This window comes from Amblyomma mixtum, chromosome 4, assembly GCF_055824585.1.
Source record: "Amblyomma mixtum isolate Tamu chromosome 4, ASM5582458v1, whole genome shotgun sequence".
In the NCBI taxonomy this organism is placed as follows: domain Eukaryota; kingdom Metazoa; phylum Arthropoda; class Arachnida; order Ixodida; family Ixodidae; genus Amblyomma; species Amblyomma mixtum.
The window spans coordinates 38,920,325-38,948,143 of record NC_143015.1 but is presented as its reverse complement, the minus strand read 5'-3'; the positions used below and the strand labels follow the sequence as shown (position 1 = coordinate 38,948,143).

General features: G+C 46.4%; 1 protein-coding gene, 1 long non-coding RNA gene and 1 pseudogene across 3 annotated transcripts in view; 2 read left to right on the top strand and 1 right to left on the bottom strand.

Annotated features, from left to right (window-relative positions):
• LOC149346284 (uncharacterized) overlaps nt 1-7,124 on the top strand; it is a 57,502-nt gene extending 50,378 nt beyond the window's left edge. Inside the window, exons 7-12 of the mRNA XM_089541277.1 lie at nt 4,669-4,728; nt 4,922-4,981; nt 5,175-5,234; nt 5,428-5,487; nt 5,681-5,735; nt 6,950-7,124. Coding sequence (XP_089397403.1) covers nt 4,669-4,728; nt 4,922-4,981; nt 5,175-5,234; nt 5,428-5,487; nt 5,681-5,735; nt 6,950-7,124 — 470 coding nt within the window. The remainder of the gene's footprint in view (nt 1-4,668; nt 4,729-4,921; nt 4,982-5,174; nt 5,235-5,427; nt 5,488-5,680; nt 5,736-6,949) is intronic.
• LOC149346283 (uncharacterized) lies at nt 5,424-11,746 on the top strand (annotated as a pseudogene). Its single transcript, XR_016292369.1, has 3 exons — nt 5,424-5,487; nt 6,847-11,161; nt 11,441-11,746. The product of XR_016292369.1 is annotated as an uncharacterized LOC149346283 (transcript).
• Nucleotides 11,747-18,424: 6,678 nt separating this feature from the next.
• LOC149346282 (uncharacterized) lies at nt 18,425-27,161 on the bottom strand. The gene is made up of 2 exons (XR_016292368.1): nt 26,952-27,161; nt 18,425-18,695 (listed from the first exon to the last, which is right to left on the bottom strand). It is a non-coding gene; the product is annotated as an uncharacterized LOC149346282 (long non-coding RNA).
• Between the last annotated feature and the right edge of the window lie 658 nt (nt 27,162-27,819).

Sequence of the window (27,819 nt, the reverse complement as noted above, 5' to 3'; positions counted from 1 at the left end):
CGTCGCTCGATGACATGTTGCGCGACCGGCTAGTGTGCGGGGTGCGAAGCGAGACCCTTCAGCGTCGGTTGCTGGCGGAGCCGGAGCTTACGTTTGCTACAGCTCGGGAGAAAGCCATTGCAATGGAATCTGCGCAGCGACAGACCGAGCAAATTCGCGGCAGTGCCGCATCGTGTGAAGTTGGCAGCGTGAGCGGGCAGCGTTTCGACCCGTGTGTTGCGAAGGTCTCTGCGCCAGTGACAGCCAAGGAGGGTACCCATAAGCAGGCTGGTTCGCCTGGAAGCACAAGCGTATGTTTCCGCTGCAAGGGTGCGCATTCGCCAAGCAGTTGCCCATTCATGAATATGCAGTGCCACTTCTGCAAGCAACGAGGGCACATAGTGAGAGCATGCAGGAGGAAGGCGGCAGCTCGCGCTTCGGCTGAACCCAACTCTCAGAACAAAAAACGGGCCAGTGGAGGCCGTCACAAGAATGCTGCGTCGGACGTTTACGACGTGTTCGTGCTGTCTGGTGAAGAGCCAGCCGTGAGAGTGGAAGTGCGCGTCAACGGAAGTCCCCTAGAGATGGAGGTGGACTCTGGTGCAGTGTGTTCAGTCATCAACGACCGGACTATGCAGAAGCTGCGAATATCGAAAAGGGCGTTGCGCCCAAGTACTCTTCATCTCCGAGCTTACAATAACAAGGAACTACGAGTGTTGGGTGAACTGACCGTGAAGGTGGAATTCAAGGGGCAGGAACATCGCCTGCGATTGGTGGTGGTTAAGGGTGCTAGTATCGGACTTCTCGGTCGGGACTGGTTCAAGTCTTTGGGAATAAGTCTGAGTGGTGTTCACAGTGTGTACGAGCCGAGTCGAACTGGCAGTAGGGGAACAACAGCCTTGCTCAAGAAGTATTCTTCAGTCTTTGAGCCTGGACTTGGGACAAGTAAAGGGCCTCCTGTACGCATAGAGGTGAACCCGGCAGCTCCGCCGCGATTTCTGAAACCACGACAAGTACCGTTTGCATTGAGACCGAAGGTGGACGAAGCACTGGACAAGTTGGTGAGCCAAGGCATTTTCCAGCCTGTGCGGCACTCGAAGTGGGCAACACCTGTCGTTCCAGTTATCAAAAAAGATGGATCGATAAGGATCTGTGGGGACTACAAGAGCACAGTCAATCGTGTAGTGCAGTGGGAGACGTATCCCCTGCCGACACCGGAGCAGCTGTTTGCCAGGCTGGCAGGTTGCTCGAAGTTTTCAAGGCTAGACCTCGGACAGGCGTATCAACAGAAGACTGTTGATGAAGAAACAGCTGACTTGTTGACGGTTACAACACATCGGGGACTGTTCCGCGTAACCCGTCTTCAATTTGGCGTGGCAGTGGCAGTGGCTGTCTTTCAGAGGTACATGGAAGAACTGTTGCATGGAATTGATGGTGTTCTTGTGTTCTTGGATGACATCTTGATCGGTGGAAAGGATGAGGTGCAGCACAATGCTCGTTTACAAGAAGTGCTCAAAAGAATTCATGAAGACGGTCTGCGACTAAAGTTTGACAAATGTCAATTTGGTGTTGAGGAAGTGTGTTACTTGGGATTCCGTGTGAACTCTGCAGGTGTGCAGCCGACAGAAGACAAGGTGCGTGCTATTCACAAGGCCCCAGAGCCGACATGCAAAAAGGAACTTCAAGCCTTTTTAGGAGCTCTGAACTTTTACAACAAGTTTCTTAAAGGAGCAGCTCATGCCTTGGAGCCACTGTACCGGCTGTTGGACAAGGGTCGCGAGTGGCGTTGGATGGAAGCTGAGGCGGAAGCATTTCGCCAGGCGAAAGATCTGCTACAGTCATCACATGTTCTGGTGCACTATGATGTCAACAAACCCCTAGTGCTGGCCTGTGACGCATCCCCGTACGGACTGGGTGCTGTGTTGAGTCATGTGTGCGAAGATGGCAGCGAGAGACCGGTTGCATATGCGTCGAGAACTATGAGTGCGGCAGAACGGAATTATGCCCAGACAGACCGAGAAGCGCTCGCCATCGGCTTTGGCATAAAGAAGTATCATCAGTTTCTATATGGGAGACATTTCAAAATTGTGACAGACCACAAACCCCTCTTAGGACTGTTGCACCATGCCAAGCCCATTCCGCAGGTGCTATCACCACGGATGCTGCGTTGGACCCTCATGTTATCGGCTTATGACTATGAAATTGAGTATCGACCAGCGGAGAAGCTTTCCAATGCTGATGCATTCAGTCGTTTACCACTGAGAGCCAGTAGGGCAGAGGAAGAGGAGCAGCGTCTTTGGGAAGTAGGGATGCTGGAAATGGCGCCGGAAGTAGCATGGAACTCTAGGAAGGTGGCAAGATTCACGTCAAGGGATAAGCTGTTGGCTAGAGTCTGCAATTGGGTGCAGCATGGGTGGCCAGAGGGTAAGCTGCCAGAAGAGTTTGCAGCGTTTGTGAGCCGCAAGCATGAACTGTCGGTGTACCAAGGTTGTTTGCTGTGGGGCAGTCGTGTGGTCATTCCAGAGCCAGCTCGACCGTATGTCATGGACATTCTTCACACAGCTCATCCAGGAATTGTCAAGATGAAGGGGCTTGCCAGAGGAGCCGTGTGGTGGCCAGGAATCGACAGAGATGTTGAGCAGAAAGTGAGAGACTGTGCACGTTGTCAGGAATCCAGGTCTGCGCCAGCAGCTGCAAAGATTCACCCTTGGGAATTCACCAAGCGTCCTTGGACAAGACTACACATCGATTTTGCTGGGCCCTTCCAAGGCAAAGTTTTCCTCATTGTGGTGGACTCTCACTCAAAGTGGTTGGAAGTGTGCCGGATGAATTCCATGTCGACAGCTACAGTTTGTGCGAAGCTTCGTTTCCTTTTTGCTACCCATGGCATTCCAGAAACTGTTGTTTCTGATAATGGCACTGCCTTTTGTTCGGAGGAGTTCAGAGACTTCATGTGCCGGAATCAAATCCGACATGTGACCGTTGCCCCATATCACCCTTCTTCGAATGGTCAAGCAGAACGCATGGTGCGCGAAACCAAGGGAGTACTCAAGCGAATGGTTGGAGGCGATATCGACACACGTCTGGCTAGGTTTTTAATGACCCAGCATATCCTGCCTCATGCTACAACAGGCAAGAGCCCGGCCGAATTGCTAATGGGCAGGAAACTTTCAACTGTGTTAGAGCGTCTGCATCCTGACCTGCAGTCCAGTGTGCAGCAGAAACAAGAGCAGGTGATGCAGCGCCGTAGCCAGGCAGTGCGACTGTTTGATGTGGGGGATCGAGTGTTTGTGCGCAACTATCTCTATGGGCCCAAGTGGTTGCCGGGCATTGTGGATGCTGTCACAGGACCAGTGTCGTACTTGGTCATCACCAAGGACGGTCGTCGATGGAGACGTCATGTTGACCAACTCAGAAGTCGTTCTGCCAGCTACGCATTGGACAGTTTCGCTTCTGGGATGTGTGAAGAGGAGGAACCGCTGGTTGCTTCCCCGGCAGGGTGTTCCGGGCTTGGCATTCCTTCAAGCCTAGAGGACCCTGGAAGACGGGACCAAGGAGAAAGACTGGAGGAGGCTGCAGCGCCCAGTACCGAATCTGCTTCCTGTGGTGAGGACCGTGAAGCGAGTGCTTCCCTTCAAGTCCAGCGACCACAGCGCCAACGCAGCCGCCCTGCGTATCTGAAGGACTTCGTGACGTAGGGGGGAGGAGTGTTATAGCGGGACAATCTTTAGGGCCAAGCAACCCTGAGCTACCATGTGTCACGTGTTGGCGGCTTTCCCGCCAGTCTGTACCCTGCCACCAGCAATAAAGGACGCAACAGAAACATGACTCAGAATCTGACAGACTCACCAAAGGTACTGTACCTTCTGTGTTGTAGTACCTTCGGTGAGCGTCGACAAAAATGTTGATCAACTTGACATAGAGTCTGACAGAATGTATGAAGTAGCAGCATTTTGTGACTGGGATTGCGCCGGGCGATCGAGTGCCGGCGCGATCCTGCTGGCATCGTTATCAGGTTTGCTGCTGGCAAATGGAGCTGTGGCCGATTCAGTGGCAGGTCAGGAAATGCAGCGGTGACACTTCCTCATTAGTAATTGATGCTTATGTGGGGCCTTCAAATACACATTCTTCAAAAGACTTTCTGAACCCTTTTGTTGATGAACTACTTCCTTTTTTGTCGCATGGGCTTGTCTGTGGCCAAAAGATTGAACTCAGACTGAAGGCAATAGTATCTGATGCCCCTGCTTGGTCCTTCATAATGATGTCGGAAGAACACAGTGGCTATAATTGTTGCTCAAAGTGCACTGTTGAAGACACATGTGGCAGGCAAGGTTGTGTCTTGATTCATATTGTCCTCTCCGCACTGATGAGAGCTTCAGGGAACAGCATGATGCCAAACATCTCCTTCATTTGCCCATTGATACATTGATGCTGTCCTTGTGGGTGTTGTGAAAAAAGTTGCTTTTTGTATGGGTATCGGGACTTTTGAATTTTCGACTGGGGGTCCGCTTGCTCGTGTCATGTTCACTGAACAAAGCAGTGCTTTGCGTCCACACATTTACGTATGAATTTCCACAGAAGCCACGGGGCCTTGACGAGCTAGATCGTTTGGAAGGCAGTAGAATTCTGGCTTCTTTTGTTCTATACCTATTTTTTGTGTAAATTTTTATATCGCCATTGTTTTTTCAGACCTTGAAACAGACCAGCAGGAACTGTCAAGCACATTGGGTCGGCATGACAGGCGGCAATGTATGTATTTTATGCAGCTTGAGCCAAGGATTAATAGAACACAGTGCACTTCAGGTGGATGAAACCAAAGATATATTCTTTGCATCATATAGCACTACTCACAGTACTTTAATGCTCTGACAGTAGAATTCTAGCTTCTTTTGTTCTATACCTATTTTTTGTGTAAATTTTTATATCGCCATTGTTTTTTCAGACCTTGAAACAGACCAGCAGGAACTGTCAAGCACATTGGGTCGGCATGACAGGCGGCAATGTATGTATTTTATGCAGCTTGAGCCAAGGATTAATAGAACACAGTGCACTTCAGGTGGATGAAACCAAGGATATATTCTTTGCATCATATAGCACTACTCACAGTACTTTAATGCTCTGGCAGTAGAATTCTAGCTTCTTTTGTTCTATACCTATTTTTTGTGTAAATTTTTATATCGCCATTGTTTTTTCAGACCTTGAAACAGACCAGCAGGAACTGTCAAGCACATTGGGTCGGCATGACAGGCGGCAATGTATGTATTTTATGCAGCTTGAGCCAAGGATTAATAGAACACAGTGCACTTCAGGTGGATGAAACCAAGGATATATTCTTTGCATCATATAGCACTACTCACAGTACTTTAATGCTCTGACAGTAGAATTCTAGCTTCTTTTGTTCTATACCTATTTTTTGTGTAAATTTTTATATCGCCATTGTTTTTTCAGACCTTGAAACAGACCAGCAGGAACTGTCAAGCACATTGGGTCGGCATGACAGGCGGCAATGTATGTATTTTATGCAGCTTGAGCCAAGGATTAATAGAACACAGTGCACTTCAGGTGGATGAAACCAAGGATATATTCTTTGCATCATATAGCACTACTCACAGTACTTTAATGCTCTGGCAGTAGAATTCTAGCTTCTTTTGTTCTATACCTATTTTTTGTGTAAATTTTTATATCGCCATTGTTTTTTCAGACCTTGAAACAGACCAGCAGGAACTGTCAAGCACATTGGGTCAGCATGACAGGCGGCAATGTATGTTTTTTATGCAGCTTGAGCCAAGGATTAATAGAACACAGTGCACTTCAGGTGGATGAAACCAAAGATATATTCTTTTCATCATGTAGCACTACTCACAGTACTTTAATGCTCTGTTTAGTTAGTTTATTAGGATCAAGTATGCTAAGTATTTAATTTTAATTTGAGATCCAAGTGAACTTCATTAATTATAGAAGTGTTTCAGAAACAACTCGTTCAGTTTTTTCTGCCAGTGCACCTCCTACTTGGTTGTTTTTCCTAGCATTTAGGGAAAGGCCACCAAATATGATAAATACCACATGGCTGTGCTAATGTGCTGTCATGTTGCAGTGCTCCTATCCATGTTTTAAACAAAAAAACATGCATGCAGACCATGCCCAAATCAGCGGCCACTGTTGCTGTGAGCATAGTCATGAAAGCAGATCATCATATTCGATGGGAACACAGAAAGTGCAAGCCATGATCAGCAATTAGTGAAGCGCAGGTCATCTACAGCCTTCTCAGTCGGACACATTTTGCATAATTTGTCTTAGTTCATTAACTAAAATAGGTAGAATACAAAAATACTGTGCACTACATGACGGCAAACAGTATGTCGTTGGTTTCATCTAGCTGCGCTGCCTCGTTTTTTTAAATCTGTGGCTAAAGTTATGTGATAGTCCCTGTGCATATCATGCTGCCTCATTAATACGGACATCTTGAATTGTGGGTCATTTCTTCTGATACCAAACATTTGAAATGCATACGTTATCAGGAACACTGTCCAGACAATTGATGGGATTGTTGATCTGAATCGTTTGGCAGGCCTTGGAAGAATAAAATGTTAGACAGCCGCACACATTCATGAAATGCTGCGGTACTTTGGAAGAAATATTTGAAATGGGTACTCTTGTAGAGATAGTGGTTGACCCTGCTCCTCTGGGCTTGCTAAATTTAAAAACTTCACGCACCCTTCCTTATTGTCTTTTCAAGTTAGCACACATGTGAACAGGAACAGCTTTGCCTAGTTACAAAGCACGCATGTCCTTACCTGGTGTCCCTGCTGCTCACCCCATCCCTCTCCTTTCCCTCGCACATCCCCTCTTCTCTTTCCCAAAGTGCAGGGCAGCCAACTGAAACAACCTTCTGGTTAACCTCCATGCCTTCCTCTCCCAAATAGCCACGTTGCATGAATGCGCACAGTGCAAAATGTGTATCAAAATTCAGCAAGAGGGCGGCAGTTTCGCAGGCCTCAGCGGAACTCCAGCAGGACCGACCGGTGCTCGAGCCAGCTGTGGCTTCAGAAGAAGGAGGCGTGCACGAGATGGCGCAGTCCATGTCCCCGGGAAACGGCCAATGCCGGGATCTGCTGCTGCACGAGTGCAGCGTGGTGTACGAGTAGAATTTGCCGCAACTTGTTCCGCAGTCTCGCCTACCTGCTGCGAGCGGGGTGTGCGAAAACCGCGAGCGAGATGAAGGTACTGTAGCCAGTGGAGTGTGCAGTTCTCTCAAACTCTCAGCCGCCACACCTTAAGGGACGCAGGGTGATAAGCGATTTCAAGTATATTGCACAAACATAGTGATCTGTGAGTTACTCCAGTGTGACAGCTTCCTGAATAGTTCAGATTTCATGCGAGCAAGAAACAATGATTTTCCCAAACCACTTGCCCCAATAAATAGCTAGTGTAATGAATGGAAGTTCTGTCTCGTCTATACATCCTCTGCAAAGTGCATTTCCTCCACATTATTTCAGCTGGAAAATGAAAACAATTCATTCTGAATACATGCTGTTCTTTAAATCTCTCTTGCCATCTTCAAAATTTCAGGTTTTTTCATTGGTTGCTATGTAATTGTACCGCTAACTGGTACAGGCAGATTACACTGACTGTAGCCATCTTCTCACATTGAGAGCCCACCTGCTTTTTTCCGATATTTATGCACAGTAACTGAATTAAAGCTTTCGTTAGCTCCATTCACCTCAGGCTGTGGAGCCAGAGCGATATGGCAACAGTATACTGAAGTAAAAGTCATCCAGTACCCGTCTGACATTCTCCCACTCAGTTGGCTCAAACCTTATTCTTGCAACAAGAATGAAATGTGTTCCAAATCCCACAAAATCTCCCCAGCTTAATTGGGCAATACCCATCTGTTCAGAAAGCTGGTGAAAATAATCATGGTCTAAGACATGGCACATTGTCCAGCAGTTAGAAAAATCAGCCATCAGAAGTTCATTTGCTTTATGTTTGCGCAGAGTATATGGGCACTTGATTTCAACGGCTCAGTAGGAGCCTTCTACAGAATCGTATAGAATCCTGTTAAGCGAGGCGCCCAGCCATGGGAAGCGTGGATTAACGAGGAGTACGCAGCTGGTGATATCAGGAGCATGGCCTATTTTTTGCAGGAAGTCTTCATACCGCCGAGCAGCCACAGTTCCATTTCGATCCCATAGCTGAAAAGAATCAAATATGATTTAAGAAGTATTCAAAATAGATTTGCTTCTCAGGTCCTTTTTACCATCACTGTGCATGTGAAAAATATCATGTTATCAATACATGTTATCAATGTAATAGACAAATTCATGACAACCAAAAGGAAAGAATACGTACTTGACTGCAGGGACCCTAGAAAGATCTTTGGCTGCCGTAATGCCCTGAAGGCCCTTGGTCGTCCATGGCGACTTCCGTTTCATTACTTGCCCAAATTTAGACTATGTTAGGCGAAGTTTCCATTCTTTCTGCCACATACTTTTTGTTTGCTGCCAAGTGCGCCTTGCCAGTCGAATGTCCCTTTTGCTGCCTCTGTCATCACACATATTTCCTGCATCGTGATAGGGGTAGCCCATGCAAGAGCAACACAATTTTTTTCCTCCTGTTGGTGTAAAATCGACTAGATGGATTATCACTAAAGGTCTAGAAGAAATGTTTCATATTCACCTGCTACACGAACGCAAAGTGTATAATACATTCTCTTGCATCCACCCCTTGAAAAGTAAAGCACTGGCTAGCTGTGCTCTGAACATTACCGTCGCTGCACCAAAGAACACCATTTAAGCAATATATCATTTAGCCCTTACTGATGTGCACAATGCTGTTTCCATTCAGGTATGCTGGAGGAAGCCATGCAGTTAACACCTCAAAGCATTTCCAGGGCGGAATATTTTCTGTCGAAGTTACTGAACAATTTTCCACCCCGGAGATGACTATGTCAGTGGTGGTCCAGCCATTTCAAGTTCTGGAGCAATTTTCGGAGCTGAAAAATATCCATTTTGGAGCACCTTTGTGCCAGAATGATAATCCTGGAGCAACCCGGGACCACATTTGGATGAAAGGAGTCACAAAGAAGAGTTTGTTTCTAAAGAGATAAGGTCCAGCCATGCATAGCTAGGAAGAAAAAAAACAGAGGAAGAGGTTCATAAAAAACATTAGCAAAACATTTTATTAATGTTGACAATGTCTTGGAGGCAAGTTCAGCCAAGCCTGCTCGGCTAAACGTCCAAAGAACACGTTCACTAGAACCATTCTTTTTTTTCATGTTGGCTCTAAAGTTAAACCTGGTCATAAAGAAATTTTTAAAAAGTCAGATTTTTGGTTACACCCAGGTTTTCTTGCATGCATTTTCGCGAAATGAACCAAAAGGACACTGCAGAATGAAAACAAAAATAATAAATGTAGGTGCAGTCATCTTCAAAACATTTACAAAAAACAGTGTTACTCGAAAGTTATAAACGTGGAGAAACGTTTCGCGATCGCGCTGATAGCGGGACTGCGGCAGCAGCCGCCGCCACCTCCGCCACGGGCATAGCGACCGAGCTGGAGGGGAACGCGTGCATGTGGCTGCTCCGCCACCATAGACCGACTGCAGAGGTATGTTACATGAACCTTCCGGCATGTTCCCTCGCTCTGTCTTCCCCTTGCTGCCGGCCCCACTCCTGACATGCCAGGCCACTAGAATCGCCCCTATCGAGGTGGCGTAGCCAGTTCGATACATCAAGGTCAACCGCCGCAACACCTTGGTTTGACATACACGCGCTTCAATGGGGGCAGTGCTGGGGAATTCACAAACTCTGTAATATTGAGGAATTTGCTACATTCAGTTCGTTACATACAAGTTTGAACTGCATCTCGACGTGGAACTTTTAGCGAATTCGTCAAGCTCGCAATGTGAATCAGCAAGGCCGAAATTCCCTTGTTTCAACAAAGCTTGATTTTGTTGGACCTGCTCCTAGCGTGTGTTCTTCAACCCAGAAGATACTTCAGCCCTCTTCAGGGTTGACCGACATGATGTGCGAACATGGAGGAAGGAAAACTCCCTATCCGAGCTGTACGCCAAAAAGTATGCCGGAAGACACGCACTTTTGCAAGAACTACTGGGAATCTTTGGCCGACAGCGCAGCCAATAGTAACACTAAGCGCAGCATTGTCGTCTGCTGCTATGCCTGCTGCACATGCGCAAGGGTGCTGAGATCAGGGGCGCTGAGATCAAGAAGAGAGCAGAGGGGAGTTCTTTCCTTCCTCCATAATAGGCCTCTTCGATTTACCGCGCTCGGGCAGCCCGCTGGCTGCCAGAAAATTGGCTCCTGACAGAATGTCACGTCATAGTCACGTGAACTGGCAGCCATCGGAAACTGTAAGATTTGAGGAGACGGCTCGTGCGTCCGTGTCGTCTGCTGATCACTTTCATCATGACTAGCGAAGCGGTAGCTGCTCTTGCTGCGCTCATCGACGCTGTTGACCGGAGCGAGCCAGTTGACAGCAAAGATGACAACGGTGGCGACTTCGTCGCGCTTCTCCGGCGGCGCATTTAGAGAGGCAGGACCGTCGGAGGGTTCCACTGTACATGGAGCAAGTCATGCCCACGTATCTGGAATTTGAATTCAGAAAACTGTTTCGGATCTCAAGAAACTTGTATGCAGACTTGACAGGGGAATTTGAGGCGTCGGCTTTCTATCTGGCAGGATGTCGGGGGCAGCGCCAGATATCTGCCCAGAAAACAATGCTCATCGCCCTCACGTACATCGTGACTCAAATGACGATGTAACAGATTGCCGACAAGTTCAACGTCAATGAGTCGACAGTGCGTGCTGCAATCTGTCGGATCCTGGATTTCTTGTTCCCTATAAGTGAGAGAGAAATTAGCTCACCGGGTAAAGATGAGCAACAGCGCAACAAGGCAGCTTTCTGCCAGCTCGACCGTCGCGGACGAGGGCTGCTGGATGTCATCGGGACAATCGACGGATGCCACGTCCGCATTGCTCGACTCGCGCAGTCGGAAGAAAGTTACTACAATCGAAAAAAGTTTCATTCTTTCGTACTCCAGGGGGTCTGCAACGCTGACATGATTTTCATTGACGTCTTCTTTGGCTTTCCCGGCAGCGAGCACGACTCCAGGATTCTCCGTGAGAGAGCTTCCTCTTCAAAGACGGAGCGTCTACATGCCAAGGTGAGTTAAAAACTTATTGTTACATCACTAAAGCGTGTTTAATGCATATATGATGCATGGATCGAGAGTTAAGAAAACGGAAAGCGGCGCGTGCATATATATATGAATGATCGATTGTCATGATCGTTTCCGCTAACTTTAACGAAGCTGAACTGTGAGCAACAGCTATAGATAGTGATGCTCGCAATTAAGGGTTTAAAAATGTACATGCGCTATAGCCGGTCATGTACAATGGAGGTTTTTCGTTAATTTTTATTTCTTGCCTGTGAATTCGCGCAGGAGGATACCTTTTGGGCAACGCTGCATATCCACTGCTGTCCCCGTGCCGCCAATCTGCGACCAACTGGCAGCCTTGGATGGCAGCATTCAACAATGCACATAGTCGGCAGCGGGTTGTTGTGGAGGGAAGCTTCAGCTTGCTGAAGGCGCGATTTCAGCGGCTCCTGTTCATTGACATCGCCCCAGGCAGTGCACATCGTGCTGCACAACAAAGCGAGGAGGTGCGGCGACGCAATGGAAGTCTTGGAAGCGGTGGACAGCGGAAGCAACGTGTCGCCAATCGAGCCTGCCGACGACGAGGAAGAGCGTGCAGTTTTGGCTGCAACTTTGAGCTACAGCGTGGCTCAGAAACCTTAATCGTGCAGTCTCCCACCTGCCCTCATTTACTTTTTCGTTCCTTGAGTATTATGCAGTTTGGACTTGCGTCACTCCATTACGTTTAAAGATAAAATTGAGGCTGCAAGTCATTCACCATGCCCATGCATTGCTTTAAAATTTATAGTACTAATTTAAAGTCAGTGGTACATGCGTGTAATGAAAGCAAAGAAATACCTTGCTTTTATGTTACAACAGATATGTTGTTAATGTATATGTTGTTGGGACTATAATTGAAGCAACGCAACTGGTATGATAACTTGCGGCCTTTCTATCTTTTCTTTAAATGCAGCAGAGTGGTCTTACATTTTTTGCCAAGTATTTTTATTGTCCTTTTTTGCAATGTTTTTTACAATAAAAGATTTATTATGCACATCGCAGAAGATGATGCAGTGAAAAATGGTGTATTGCTAATTGCAACACTGCTGTCCTTTCTTCATATCAAATCGGATATGATTTTACCTTGTCACAATATCAGAGGTGTTGATTTTCTAATGGGAATTTGCTGGTTTCTGTTGCTTTATTTGTCCCAGAAGGAATAGGTTTTCTTTTAGTGTATATATATGGTCCTAGTAGGGCATAAACTGATTTTGCGCTGGGCCCTTCTGTCCCTACTGGGAACTTCTGGTCCTGAAGTGGGATCTGCTGCTCCTACTGAGAACTTTTTCTACTGCCTGTCAGCTGCAAAGACTGCTTTATGTTGCAAATGATATGGGCACACAAAATAATGTCCATATGTGTGATGTTCATGAAATAAATTTGTGTACAAATCATGCAAAGTTGCCTTTCAATTTTCTCTTCATACATTCCTGCATTCTGTCCCTTGAAATGACAAGAGGCAGTGGCTAAGCTACTGGAAGGGGAGTGTGCGATAGAGAAATTGTAGACAGTTATGCTCTACAAGTAATCAGAAGGTATATGAAATGAAACACCAAGATGTTATAACATGGTTGCAAAATACATGGAAAGATAAATCACTAGGTTTATTTAAACTACACACATATTGAAATGTAATTGAGGATAAGAGATGAATTTACAAGTGTGTGTATGCACGCACACATGTAGCCAATTAATTAGTGGAAATGTATGGAACTGAACAGAATGAAACAGAAGCATAATTAATGGAAGTTATAAAAATGTCAACTCCTGAATAGACAGAATAAAAGACAGCATTAAAAACTATGCATTAGTTAGGAGGCTTGGAGAATGACGTGAGGAAGAGGCCCATCGTTCAAGTGCTACAACCACCCACTTCAGTGCTGCACTCCTCGTCTAGTCAGCCGCAATCTTTCCTCCTTCCGTGGCCATCCGCTGCTGTCTGTTAGCTTCAATCACCACAAGATGGCTGACAGCGTGTTCAAATATGCATTCTGTCCCCTGAACAGTAAATGATAGAGGAAGTGTGCAAGCTAAACTCCTGGAAGGATGGTGTGTGTGCTAGAGAAATTTTAGACTAGTATGCTCTGGAAATTTTGTTGCCGTCAAGATTATCAGTGTACACAGAAATGAGTGATGAGAATGTGCATTACATAAAGCACAGAGATATTATTAGATGGCTGTAAAATTTATTAAAGTATATAGTACATAATGTGAAGTGCAACCAAGGATAAGAAATGAATGTACAGGGTCAATCACACTTAGAGGGAACACGGTTCCGTATAGCTGCGCACATGCAGAATACTATTCCGACCAAGTCAGTGGCAAACTCGTGCAAAGGGGCAGATGACACGAAGCACCATGTTGAAGTCCCTCTTCTCTTGCACCACTCTGCATTGATTCATGAACGGGTTAGATGCAATGGCACCCCGCAGTTACGTGGCCGCGCGGAGTCATGTTCCCTCTAAGTGTGATTGACCCTGTACATGTGTGTAGTGTATGGACACACGCTCATACATAACTTTGTGGAAATATACGGAACTGAACACAAACAGATAAAAGCAACTATGAATGAAAATTATATTGAGTGCTGACTAAAAAAAAACATTAAAACTATGCATTATAGTAAGGGCTTGGAGATTGGCTTGGAGAACGGATTGGGGCATGTATCGGCGAACAACCCGAGATAAGTGCCTGCCACTCAAGTGCAGTAGCCACCCACTCAAGAGCTGCAGTCCTCCTCTCTTCAGCAGCAAGTTTCCTCTCTCCAATAGCCATGCGCTCCCTGTGCTGCTGCTGTCTGTTAGCTTCAGCCACCTCTAGATGGTCGACGGCATTCTCGAGCACTGCACGAGAAGTATCTGTCCTGGGCCTCTTCCTGGCTGGGCCTGGTTTCTGTTGCAGGGGACTTGGGGGCTGCGAGTCTCCAGCAGTGCTGCCCCTGCTCGTGCTTGGCTGTGAGCTGCCGGGAATTGGGCTCGCTGTGGCATCTCCACTTACTCTGCTGGGGCCAGGCCGGGGGATGGCTGCAGGCTCAGCCTGGCTACTGGTGGCAAAATAATGTGACATCATTATGCATGCCTTGCACTAAAAAACAGACTTTGTAGTGCATATGTGTAACCTCTACACAAAGGGCACTATCATTCATTTAGTCATTTAATCTGCACATAATTCTCCTGACAGCAACAACTCAGTTTGGAGCATGTTTTAAACTTTTTAGAGTACAAGAATTAACGTGCACCAAAGGCTTTTCAATTTCAATTGCAGATTATTATGCCATTTTGTTGAAAAAGGTCTACCGTATGGAATGAATCTGTCTAGTTTATCCTTGTGCCGTAAGCAGCCATTTGAAACAAATAGAAGCAACTTTATAATGCTGACACCACATCTATGTTTACAAAGAAGCTGGAGCACAGAATTTTTCGAGAAGTGCTAACTAAATTCAACAGCTTTAATGCCCTTCCAAATGTCACAAAATCCATTAAAAAAATGAGAGCATTTTATTGTCAGTAATTCTGAATGGTGAGAGATGACAGACTAACGCTCAAAACATGAAGCCTTCGATAAGTGATGCCATAGTGTTAAACTTCATGTGCCAGTGTGTACTGCTGTGTTGTGTGTGTACTGGGCCACTATACTTCACATGTTGGCCACATTAATCAAGAAAAAGCACTCATTTCTACACAAAGTCGAATTTTTCAATGCATTTTCCATATGCTCTTAAACCAGATGTGTTGATGTTTGCTGCCTGCGTTCAAAAAGATGTCCAAAATTGGTACAGCTATTCTGTTGCACATTCTACCGGGACCCAAAAAGTAAAAAAATGTCGCAAAATTCTTCACAGGCTTGTGGAATGACTAAACTGCTTCAGGGGCAAATGTCACATATGCATATAATCAGGAAAACATAATAAGTTTTCCATTCAGTAGACTCTACCGAGATCATGCTCTATAAACAATCTTCAAAATCAAATGTTCTCTGGTCCGTCCCTGATCGGCTGTTATGGTGTCACACAGTTTTATATTTTTTCTCAAGACCCCTCCACTTGTTTTCAATTTGCGAATAAGTTAAAGGGCATCCAAATTTTGAATTCACCAAATCGGCCAAATTTTCCCAGAGTTGTCTTTCAGTTTGTAGGCGTTTAGAAGGGTCTGTTCTGAAATTTTCATATTCTTCAATCAGGAACAGAACTTTGGCTCGAGGCCACAACTCCTCGGGCTCGGTGGGGCAGGGGCTGCCAGCACATTCAGCCAAACGTGCACTTTGTCTGCAACCTAACGAAAGCATGTATGTAGCACACTACATGCATGCGGAGCAGCCAGAGAAAGTCTAGCGCTGTGCTCTGGCAGCTCGCGGGCAGCCAGAGGCGGATAATCGAAGAGGCCCAATATGGAGGAAGGAGTGAACTCAGTAGAGGCCATTACGTCACATTTTTTGAAGCCAGATCCCCCCTGCTCCCCCTCTACTTGGCCGCCGTCGTGGCGCGCTTGCATAGCAGGCATTGAATCAGACGACGCTGCTGCACCCGGCGCTACTATTGGCTGCGCCGTCGGCCAGACTCCCAGTAGTCCTTGCGAAAGCGCGACTTCCAGCACACTTGTTAGTGTACGGCTCGGATAGCGAGGGCCTCTCTTGAGTTTTCCTTCCTTCATGCTGTAGTGTACTAAATTAGGGGTAGTGGGTCGAGGGAAGGCCCGTGCCAGCAGAGCACGCGAAGCAGGAAGTGCCAAAATCTCGGGCTGCCGCGTGGCTGCGCTGCTGCGCCTTTCACTTGGAACTGGTACCGTCTCGTTCCACCTGACCGCACCGCAGCGGCTACCGACCGGCCTGCTTGCATGGTCGAGCGTGCTTTTCCTTGCAGTAATGCACTGTCCAAGACTCATGAATGCTTTGAGGACAAGTCATGCTGTTCAGTAAAGGTGGAATTATCTCATTGATAATTTGTCATTTAAACAATTATGCAGTGGTGCAGGAACTGCAGAAACGCATGCCGGACCTTCGCACTGACCTCGGCTTAAAGTACTCACGATGAACCTTGAGATGATCTGATCTCCACCTTTATAGTAGATATATGCCGCTTCGATGAAGAAACTAGTATCAGCAAGTTCCTTTCAAAAAATCATGTAGCTTTGGCCTAGCAACGATCATTTGTATCACTCTAGATGCTGCAGCACAGGTTTCTAGCGTACAGCCACAAATGGTTCAGACTTTAAGATAAACATCTGTAAGTGTGGCATTTGGGATGGCAGTTATTTAACACTCCTGAAGTACAGAGGCTAGAAGGTTTTCCTAGTGTCGCGATCGGGCCGGCGCAGCTGAAATAACTTGCTATGCTCAAGGCAGATGGCGCTGCCGCCCGCTGGCGTGCGGGCAGGCACAAGAAGCCCCTATGGGTAGTGCTCGCTGGTTCAGTCGGTTGATCGTGTGTGGGTTGCTATCACTGCTTTTACAAGGCGTTAAAGTGTTAAAGACGGTGCAAACACTGGCATAGGTTCTCTTCTCATTTAGATTCGACACGGACTAGCTGTAACACCGACATTGTGCTGCGGCAGGAGCAAATGCAAGCGTCACGTCAGGCCTCACCTACTGCGCCGTAAAGAAGCGTAAAAACGCATTTTGTACATGATACCGAAATGAGAAAAGGAAGCGGCACAAATTGCAGGGTGGAACGTCTTTATTACACAAGGTTCCATGACAACAATGTACTAATGCCTTTTTTTTATGCGAAGCGCCCTGTGCGAGGCTACTGACAGCGCCTCATTTTCAGCAACTTTTTCTTTTCTCGCTGCGCCGCGCTCTTTGCTTACCGACTTTACAAGGAAATGCATCCTAGTCAAGGCGTAAAACTTGACCACTTCTGTCGTAATTCGACGTCCATGCTCCGCGCAGCCCACACCTTGAAGCTCACGTCCCTGAAGAAAATGCAGAAAGCTGACCATGCTATCTGCGTGTAGCTCATTGCGGCTGAAAAACACCGTAAACGCGTCCTCAAGCTTAGCTATGAGCTGTTCAATTGGCCTTGATGGATAAACTAAGCCTCCGTGGTCAAAATTTCGAGTAAGTGAGGCATTGTTGTTTGACACGGCTTGCAAAGGCGAAGTGCTGAAACGAGTTGCACATTCGGGGCAAGGAAATCTTTTAAGGATTTTGCTTACAACATACCCAGCTACATAAAAAATTAGTCTGCTGTCACTTTTTTTGTCTACACAGCCCTGATGATCGCTCAGGCTGCTGTGCTCCTCGAGCAGCTCTGCAGCAGAAGCCAAGTTTCCGCCATCCAGTAAATTATCGACAAGTTCAGTTATTCGTTCATTTTTTTCTTTGGGAACATCAGATGGTTGCAAGAGGGCAGTCACGACTTCTGCAGGTACGTTTGCTCCTTTTGGAGGCTTTGCGAGGCTGTAGAAAGAAAGGTTGTTGATAATTATCAAAAACTGCCCCACAGTTGGATGATCATTGCAACCGAAGCACTGGCGCACAATCCCAAATACATTCTCCATATCCTGTCTTGGCTTAGGTTTGCAGTCAACAAGTACTTGTATTGCAGCGACGTGGTCAGGTATTTTACAAGCGACAGTGTGCTTTGCAGCGTTACACGCAGCCCAAGGGCAGTTCCTGCACTTAAAAAGTCGCCACCATACTGTGCAGCATGTTCCTCCCATTCCTTGAATCAGCACGAAGGCCTTTTGATGGGATTCTAGATGACATTATAAAAATTAGTCTTTCCATTAGTTTTACAAACCGTTCTGTTGGTTCGATGTTTCTGACGTTGTCCCTTTGCAAATGGTCCCGGTAAAAGAAAATACCCTTTAGTACCTTCTGACTGAACAGCTGAAATGCAAGGTTTACTCGCATTTTTTCGAATGCGTTTGGATGCACATGTGGTTGCGTGATGTGTGGCATCACCTTCAATGGCACAAATCGGCCGCGCGCACTTGGCAACTGGCTGGGCGAACGGCGCGGCTTGCATAGCGCGCCAAAAGCCGCACGCCTGGCAGCTGCAGCGCCACCTACGCTGTGCATCCAAACCGGTTTCACAGGGGCCCCTTGAAACGGCGGCCGTTCACGACACTAGGAAAACCTTCTAGCCTCTGTACCTGAAGTTTGCATGCTAAAACACTGGACAGCTGGGGCCACATCATTTGCTTGCGTTCCAGCGGTAGACTGTTTCGACAGCAGCGCCCTCTCGTGCTAAAATTTGTGGGCCGCTTCAGCCACATGGAGAAGCCAGAGTTTGGTAACCGATCTTTATTCCATTAACGCTGGGCATGTCGGTGCCAGATGCCAGTGTGGCTGGGCGTGACAGCTGCTTCTGTAGGTCACGCTTGTGCAAAGGGTTCCAGGGTTGCCAGTCAAAGCGTTGAAGCGCCGCTAGTGCTGCAAGGTCCAGCGGTGAAATCTCGGTCCAAAAAGCCAGTTCAGCAGGACAGACTTGCTCGGTAGCGGCATCACCATTCAGCAGCTGGCATGTCAATACCGCGGCAGCATCGAAAATTGCCATCATCTGCAGGACCCGAGAAAGAATATGATGTAAGCGTCTGGCTGCCATATCGGTGCCAGGTCCCCCCTCCCCCATAATTCACAAGAACTACCCCGTTGCCTCATGCAAACTCCAAAGCTGAAGATTATCTGAAAAGCACACTTAAATAGAAAAACAAGCTTTGCTACAAGTGAGCTCGACGACAACGAATGAATAATGGTCTGTCGTTATGGTCTTGTTTCTAATAAGCAAGTGCTGCTTTCAAAATATATGTGAGAAGAGTTTATATTTTTTGTTGTTTTTTGTACGAGCATTTTGTTTGTTTTTTCACTGTATTGCTGCGCTGTATGTTGTGTATTATGATACTATTAACCAGCACACCAAGAACCCAACAGCTAACACTGTATAACTAGAAGCCATCATTTTTGTATTACTAATTAGTTTGCTGCACTGTACATTCTTTTTCTTGAAATTTATGTAACCACTCCCCTCAATAATGCCTCTGGCCCTGAGGATACACGAAATAAATAAATAAATACTGCTTTTAAAACGTGATGCTAATTTAAAGACGTTTAAGTACCAGAAAACAGAAATTAGTTCTGCACAAGTAGAAACTGTTTGGGTCAAAAAAGTACACCAGATCACTTTCCGTTAAAGTACAGTCGAGCCTACTTATAATGGTTTGGTTTATTGGCATTTAACGTCCCAGAGCGACGCAAGCTGAGACGCCGAGTGAAGGGCTCCGGAAATTTTGACCACCTGACAGTACACGAGCCTCTAGAATTTCGCCTCCATCGAAATTTGACCCCCACAGCAGGATTGAACCTACGTCTTTCGGGCCAGCAGCGAAGCGCCATAACCACTGAGCCACCGCTGCGGCTCCCTACTTATAATGGCCACAGTTATTAAGAATACTCAATTATAATGAAAAATGTGCTGCCACTGTCTGGTTTGGCTTGGTTTATAGGGGTATAACGTTCCAAAACGGCTCAGGCTATGAGGGGCGCCACAGTGAAAAGCTCCGGAAATTTCAGCCACCTGGTGTTCTTTAACGTGCACTTATATCTCAGAGTACACAGGCCTCTAGCATACCGCCTCCATTGAAATGAGACTGCCGCAGCCAGGATCGAACCCGCACCTTTCGGGTCAGCAGCTGAGACCATAACCACTGAGTCACCGCAGCTGCTACGCTGCTATTGTCAAAAAATGCATTAGGGCAATGGGACTGCGTCCAGGCACAATGAACAAGTGCAGCTGTGTAACTCTGTTAGAACGAGTGAAAAGGAGTCAGATTTGGCTCCACAATCAAATAATCTGCACACCTGGCAAGCGCGGAGTTTGAAGAGCGCCCCCCGTAACACCCATCCTTGGAAAGAATCTGGGGACCTTGAAGAGGCAACAGGAAAGGAGAGACACTGCCGACAGAACGGCACAGTTTTAACAGATGGCGACATCAAAAATGAATGCCTTGAACAGGTGACACAGCGCTAATGGAAGGTACTGCAAGCATGCACGTTGATGCGCTTCTCTGCACGAGGTGAACGACTGCCCCTTGGATCGGCAAGCCTAAAAAACTGCAATATTTTGGGAGGTGTGCTCTCATATGCTACAGGCTGAACACAAAGGCCTGCATAATGCATTCCTAGAGTGGCTTGTAGAGTTCAACCATGATACAGCGAAAAAAAAATAGGACTGCCTGCTCGTGCTTGACAGCTTTGCAACACACCAAGTGTTGTTTTATTTATTTATTAGTACCTCATAGGCCCACTAGGGGCATTACATGAGGGGTGGGCATACATATCATTGAAAAAAATCAGTGATGAATGATTTGAAGTATTCCAGGCCAGGATGGATAAAAGCTTCAGCGGGGAGGTCGTTCCAATCTCTTGCGGTCTGGGCGAAGAATGATTTTAGGTGCGCAGAAGTAGATGCTCGAGGTGTATGAACAGCTTTCGGATGACTGATGCGAAGTGAAAGGCGGTATGCAGGGGTGATAACGGATTGGCCGAAATGCGAATGATAAAACTTGTGGAAAAGGCAGAGTCTGGCTATTTTTCGACGAGATTCAAGGCTGGGGAGGTTAGCTTTTGTTTTCAATGCTGTTACTAGTTCTCTGACTAGTGGCAACGCTCTTCTTGCCACTGAATGAAGAGTGCAACATTCCGCCACCAGGCAAGAGCGCCATTCAGGTGCATGCTGATAGCAATTAATGGCAATGTTCCGGTATCTTTGTTTGCTGCTGCGTAATTAAGGCCGTGTGCACAGGACTGACAGCAGGATGCATCGGAAATTGCTTTCGTAAAGCATGATTTACAGGCCAAGAAATCACAAAACATTGTTGAACATCTGCATTAGACATGTGGATTTGCAACGCGTTGTTGATCCACAGATGGCCGGACATTATTTTGCCTGCAAAGACTCCATGAGATGCAGATCATAACTCTGACACTGAAAAGTTATGCACTGATGAAGCCACTGCTCAGATTATGAGCACTCTCCGACTGCCAAGAATATGATAGCGAAGAGGCCACCTTCCACCAGTTGCACGTTTGCTGTAATAGCGATTAGCTAAATTGTGCACTTAAAGCAGCTTGCTGCTTGGGCTCAGCGAGAAACATGTATTACTGCTCTGCAGAGCTTGGAAAGTGTTGTGAAAGGTTCTCATTCGAAGAAGCAGACATGGGTAACAAACTTTTCTGAGAAACAAACGGCAGTTTTATTGGACTTTGTCCTTTCTATAAACTGTAAAGTCCACTTACAAACACAACCCACGCGACTGTCACATTCGTTACGAGTGGGCTCGACAGTATCGCGCAAGTATCGACTACCTGGCACAGTAGAGTGTAAATCGGGAGAGGGAACGAGCATGTGCACCAAACATGCTGCTGAAGGGGGTGTCGTCTGTTTGGCTTCGTGCAGGGCAAATGACGAGAAGAAAGTTTCATGGATGAATTCCGAGAGTGTTTCATGTCCTATCTGCTGCATGTTTGAGTCTTTGGACTGGCGCAAATTCAATGTTCCAAGTATGAAGCTAGGGTGGCTGCATTTGCTGCAACTCATTTAATGCGCAGATGTCAACGGTCCTTTGCAATTCATTTTTCGCAATGAATGAGACTGCTTCCTGGGGTATGCTAGGCTGTTTACTTCAAATGTGTGCTCCTTTCACATACCTCACCTGCAGCTTCTTGGGGCTTAGAATCATGATGGGCAGGGATGGCTTTGCACCAGTCAAAACAGCCTAGGCAGACTACGCTCACTCTAGCAGCAGGAACTGTGGGCCCTGCTCTGTCTGCCAATGCAAAATGTGCGAAACCAAGGAGGAATTATTTGCTGCCAACATGCACAGCCGCTGACCCAGCAGCAACAGTGAAAACTGACACCCATCATTTTTCTAAGTACACACAAGCACTGCGAGAACAAACAAGTCCGCTTGTTGAATACAACAGGCTTTAGAAGAAAGCTTACAACAGAGCACGTTCCATGGCTTGAGCGGGTGACCACAGCATGTAAAATAAATAAAATATGGCTTTACCACAAAGGAATGTATTGAAGTGATATGCAGTATCTCATACTAGAACTCTTCACATCGCAAGAACTCTGCATTCACTCTGCTGACAGCTGTTGAATGTGGTTATTACAGCACACGGGGAGAATTTTTTTTGCAGCCATTCATACAATGCGACAAATGGTAAGGCACTTTGACCAGTACCTTGCTGCTGGAAAGCATCAAAGCAGACATGCATAAAAAGCCATTACTAAGGCATTTGCACACATACATTTCCTTTTGCTGGTGTTCAGCACTTAAAGGGGCGGAACGTGTGGTAGAGGCACTCAGGATTTTGTTCTCCTCGCTGTCCATTTTAACGGGACAAAAATACATGGGTCCCAATGGGCGTCGTGCATTTTCATCCTGTCCATTGTCAGTACATCAAGTTCTCATATTGATGAGGTGTGAATACATGAAAAAAGTTTGGTCCCCAGAAAAACTGTCTACAGTTCGAGCCATCCATATCAAGGTGGTCATTAACGGTGGTCGTATTAACGGGGCATGACTGTATAACGTTGGTTTGGCTGTATGGCGTTTAGCGTCCCAAAGAGACTCGGGCTATGAGGGATGGTATAGTGGAGGGCTCTGCATAACTTTGACTACCTGGGCTCTTTCGGGTTGGCAGCTGAGCACCTTATATACGGCGGCTTAAAATGTGTGTGTTCGAAAAATGTCTCACAAATTCTTACTTCTTTTGTCTGCATCCCAGTTCAGTTTGTGTGGCCACATACACCCACAGCAAAAAATTTGCGGAAGGCAGTATTAGCAAAAAAATTTTGACGCTGTCTACCCATGCATTCAGGAATAGTGATTCACAGCATAATTCTGTTTTTGCAATTACACAGTGCAGAATTTAAATCTCAAGCTACAGTTACGTTTCTTTCACAGAGCTGCTTTGCAAAATCTTTGGGCGGCGAGTGTACTATTCAAGATAGGTGCTAGCTAGCGAGGCAAAATTTATTGCTCTGTAGCTCCTCTATGTGTGAAGCGATAGATGTAATAAGTGATCTGGTTTTACCCAAACATCCGCAGGGAAGGTTTTCAAAGTGCTGGATTTCAGTGAGATGTATGGGCAAAATTGAAAAGCGTGGTGAAGAGCAAAGCTGTACGTCTTAATGACAGCATCATGTGACAAATACGCACAGGTACGGCAGATACAAGTGACCTTAAGCACTGAATGACAAGAGCTGCAGTGCGACCTTGCAGGCATGTGTCAGCGCTCACTAGACAAAAATTACCAAACGATCATCTAAAGATGCTGTGAATGGCAGTGCATATGCATCTCACTAATAATGATTCCACCTGACAGCTACGTGCAGCCCAATAATGGGACAATTAGGCTAACTGAAGTTCAGAAAACTGCATTCTAAAGACAAAGATGGTACTTGAGCCGAAAACGAAGCTTTAATAAAAAATAAAATACACCACCGGCTGATTTTGAAAGCAAATTGCTGTGCACTGATTGGTGTTTCTGGGTGCGGCTACCGTGATCACCGAGTCCTTTTTCAAAGTGACATCTCACACATCTGAACAGAGTACCGGGGAAATTTTAAATGCAATTTTCTCACTGATAAATGCATTTTTTGCTGCATGGCAAACGCGAAGATATGAAATGATTTTTAGTCCGAAAAATAAAGCAGATGGAGTTGTCCACAGAGCCCCTTCCAAGGTACGTAAGCAAATAAAAACTGAATAAAAAAACCGTTTATGCTGGGCTGCCAGAACACAGTGTGCACGACTGGTGGGAAGAAGCCACAATCACAAGTTGTGCAAGATGCACATTCAGAGAGGACTGGCATCTCTGGACACAAGTGATGCTGCGCGTTTAGGGTTTGTCGGCCGGCCCAGCAGGCAGCCCTGCACACAGCTGCACAGGGCTTAGGCTGCGCTGGCTGATGCACAGACGCAGCGCACAGCTGGGTCGGCCCTGGCACCAGGCTGGGAGTCTCTTTGTGCACAGCCCGCCGCCGGCGAGGCCCCAGAGAGAGGCCGGCTTCACTTCCACCACCAGTGACCTTAAAACCAAGTGAGATTTCAAGGCACGTGGGAAGGGGCTGAATGGAGCAAGGTTAGGTTAGAGCAGGCTGAAGGTGCCACTGGGTTTGCTGTATCCTCTGGCCACGTTCATGTGGCATGCCAGCACACTCATATCTCGATAAGGTCCTGGGCAGCGCAAGAGGAAAAGGTGGTGATAACAAAACACCCAAGAAATTTGCACTGATATGCATTCTCCCCTGTTAAAAGGCAACTCCGGTCATTTCTCGATGTTCACAGGTGCCGATAAAACTTCCATGGCAAGTTGTTTTTTTCCCACCCAGATCAGATCACTTTTCTTTTGACACTAGGTCATATGTATAAAAGAGTAATTATACTAAACTTACCTAAGCAGTTGTCATTTGCACCACTGGAGGTCATGGAGAAAGAACTACAGATTTGAAGTCAGTCTTTGTATATGCTGTACTGTCGCCGATTCGGTTATGGTGCAGCGTGCAAATGTGGCTCGCCTGCCAAAGGGGGAGTCTTCATTGGCATCGCGCAAAGCAGCCTTCCAGGCCGTGTTAGGGAGTTTCAATTTCAGTTCAAAGTTTTTGTTTATTTGAAATTACTGTTCAAGTATTTAAAGAAACAAAGTCATGTATTCAGATGAGAATGCCCTCAGCAATACAAATCGAGTTCAGACAAAAAGTTGCTGGAACTGCCTATTAAGAGACTCCTATTATGAGCAAATGCACCACAGGATGAGTGAGCAACAACATAGAATGTGTTGTTTTGTTCATCTTTATTTGCACTATGTCTCAAAATTACTTGCCCAGCTTTTATCGCCCTCTTTTCTCAGCTGTTTCGGGAAAAACCAAGAACAACCTTTAAATACCTCTTGCACTGCCAACACTGTCTGCTGCTTAATCAAATAAAAAAGGGGTTCAATTTAAAATTTGAGGTATGCCTGTTGGGTATGTAAAAGCTACCTCTAAGTTCATTTTTCCAACTTTTTCCATACACATGTTTAGCACCTTTCATGCAGGAAACACTATGTGAAATCTGGATATGTGTATCAATCTAGCCTTTTCCTTCAGGCATTGTCATTAGTGCTAGCACAACGTCTAGAGCATGCATGAGCTGCTAATACTCCCAGTCAAAAACTTTTGCCCAGAGGTGATAAACTTGCACTATCTGCACACATGATTGAAGCTGTTATGTGATAAAGCAAGTGAAAAACACATGCCAATCATTCTTTGTAAATCCCAAGGATAGTGCTGGGTTTTGAGAAAAACCAAGGCAAAGGACCTGAACTTCGATCTTGATCCCAACAAGAAGTGAAACTCCGATACTGCGCACGGATTAGACAAGGCAGTTTGCAACTATAACTTGTGGCACCAATTACTACAGAATGCAGCTGCACAGTCTGCAGTGGCAGCACTGTCACCATGCACACAGGTCCCCGGAAAAATTGTAACATAAAAGTAGTCGTGCGCTTTAAAAAGCTTGAAATTTTACTTCACACATTGCTCTGTGTAGTGAGTGCATTTAAAATTAAAACTTTGGTGTCCTTATACTTCTTGTGACTTCAATTAAATTCAGAAAACGTTTCCCCAGCGCCGTTGCGCCCTACTCGTATGCAAATGTTCGAGCACATCATGCGCTGCTGGACAATAGACTCTGCAATGCAGCCCCTCCTATGCACAAGTCTAGCTGAACTTCTTTTTTTTTCAGCGCTTACCCCTTTTAGAAGGCTGCCCTCATGTGACCCGGTCTGGAAACCATCTCACAGCGCTCAATGAACTTTGCAACAAAAATCTTGCACGGCATCCAGCGTGGAAATTGTACGGCTGAGCCAGTTACTTGGGCGGAGTGATTACACTGAGAGCTATGGTCAGTGGCAGATTTGAAAGCTCTAAAACCTGCATGACTTATTCTCGTGTTCCCCGCTTTGGCGAACGCGGTTGCTGCTCCGAGCGTCTTCCCTTTAACAGTCCCCTCTTTCTTCTCTCTTCAGTCTGCGGCGAGCGTCTTCCCTTTAACAGACCCTTCTTTCATCTCTCCTCAGTCTGCGGCGAGTGTCTTCCCTGTAACAGACACTTCTTTCATCTCTCCTCTGTCTGCGGCGAGCGTCTTCCCTTTAACAGACTCTTCTTTCATCTCTCCTCAGTCTGCGGCGAGCGTCTTCCCTTTAACAGACCCTTCTTTCATCTCTCCTCTGTCTGCGGCGAGCGTCTTCCCTTTAACAGACCCTTCTTTCATCTCTCTTCAGTCTGCGGCGAGCGTCTTCCCTTTAACAGACTCTTCTTTCTTCTCTCTTCAGTCTGCACGGGACGGCGAAAGTGGCCCGGTTGGGGGACAGTCGACAGGCCCATGCACTTCCTTAGGTCACAGCGGCAGTAGCAACAGCAGCAGCTTTCTGTATTTGGTGGCGAGAGAAAACACTCTTTTTGGGAAAGTAGTAGCTGCGAGCGAATGACACTTATTGCTACGGCTTAACGCGGTTTTGCAAAACGACAGCCCGCACCTCTCAGCACGTCTCTCGTCACGCGCTCAGCGCTGGCAGCTATGCAGTTGTCAAAAAATAATGCCCCAACTTACCATGCCGCGGCTCATGTCGCAGTATCATCAACATTAAAGCAGATGAATGCATAGCGCCTGCACTCAGTACAGCGAAAAAAAATTAAGAAAAAAAAAATGAAAGGACTCAACGGAACAGCGTAATTGACTGCAAGAGCATTACCATCGTAGCATACCTTATTGCCGTTGACAAGGCCCCCGCGCACCGTCATGTAGACTGGGAACTTGCATTTAGCGCTTGAATTTACAAGGCAGTAACAGGCTTGCATGTCAGGACCAGCTCCAATGTATGAAGACCCGCACCTGTCACGCATGCTTTGGCAAGTTTTTCGATGGAGGCGGGCACGCGCAGCTTTGGACAAACTTGAACAGGCGCCATGGTGCAGTCGTGGTTTACCACATTAAAAGTCGGTAATATCTTTCGAATAATAAAATACCTAACAACTTCAAAAAATACTTTAAGGTAGTGTTTTATTTTCCAAACAGACGAAATAAAACAAGTTTTATTTAGCACACCTCAGTTCTTTCTCGAGATCTCGTGAGACATTGACTGATTATATTATTTCCTTGTGTATTCAACAGAGACAGGAAACCAAGCAGGAAACAATACTTACGGTTTCAAATTTCTTCTGGTAATACTTTGCTTCTGAATATAGTTCAACTGAGTTCGAACCGCACTTCCTTTGAAATTGGAGAAAATGATCTCTTCACTAGCGCTACCTTCAAAGTGTTGCAATATACCGCTTTTTCTCTTTGTATTGACGCGCTTGAGTCTACCTGAAGGCCGCCACCACTATAACTATTCTAGTTCACTATAGCCACCACGGCGCCACCGCGAAGTTCGATGCTCGAGTTTGTGTCCGTGCTGTCATTGCGATGCACATGCTGACAAATGCTGAAGACAGTTGTGTATGACAGTTCACACAAAGCGTGTGGCCGGAATCAGTGTTATAAGCAGTGAAAACATCTCAGTTGACTTGGAACAGTGCGTGGCTTTATTTCCCCAGCCTGCCGGACGCCGTCCGTTCGGGCTCTAGTGTGCGA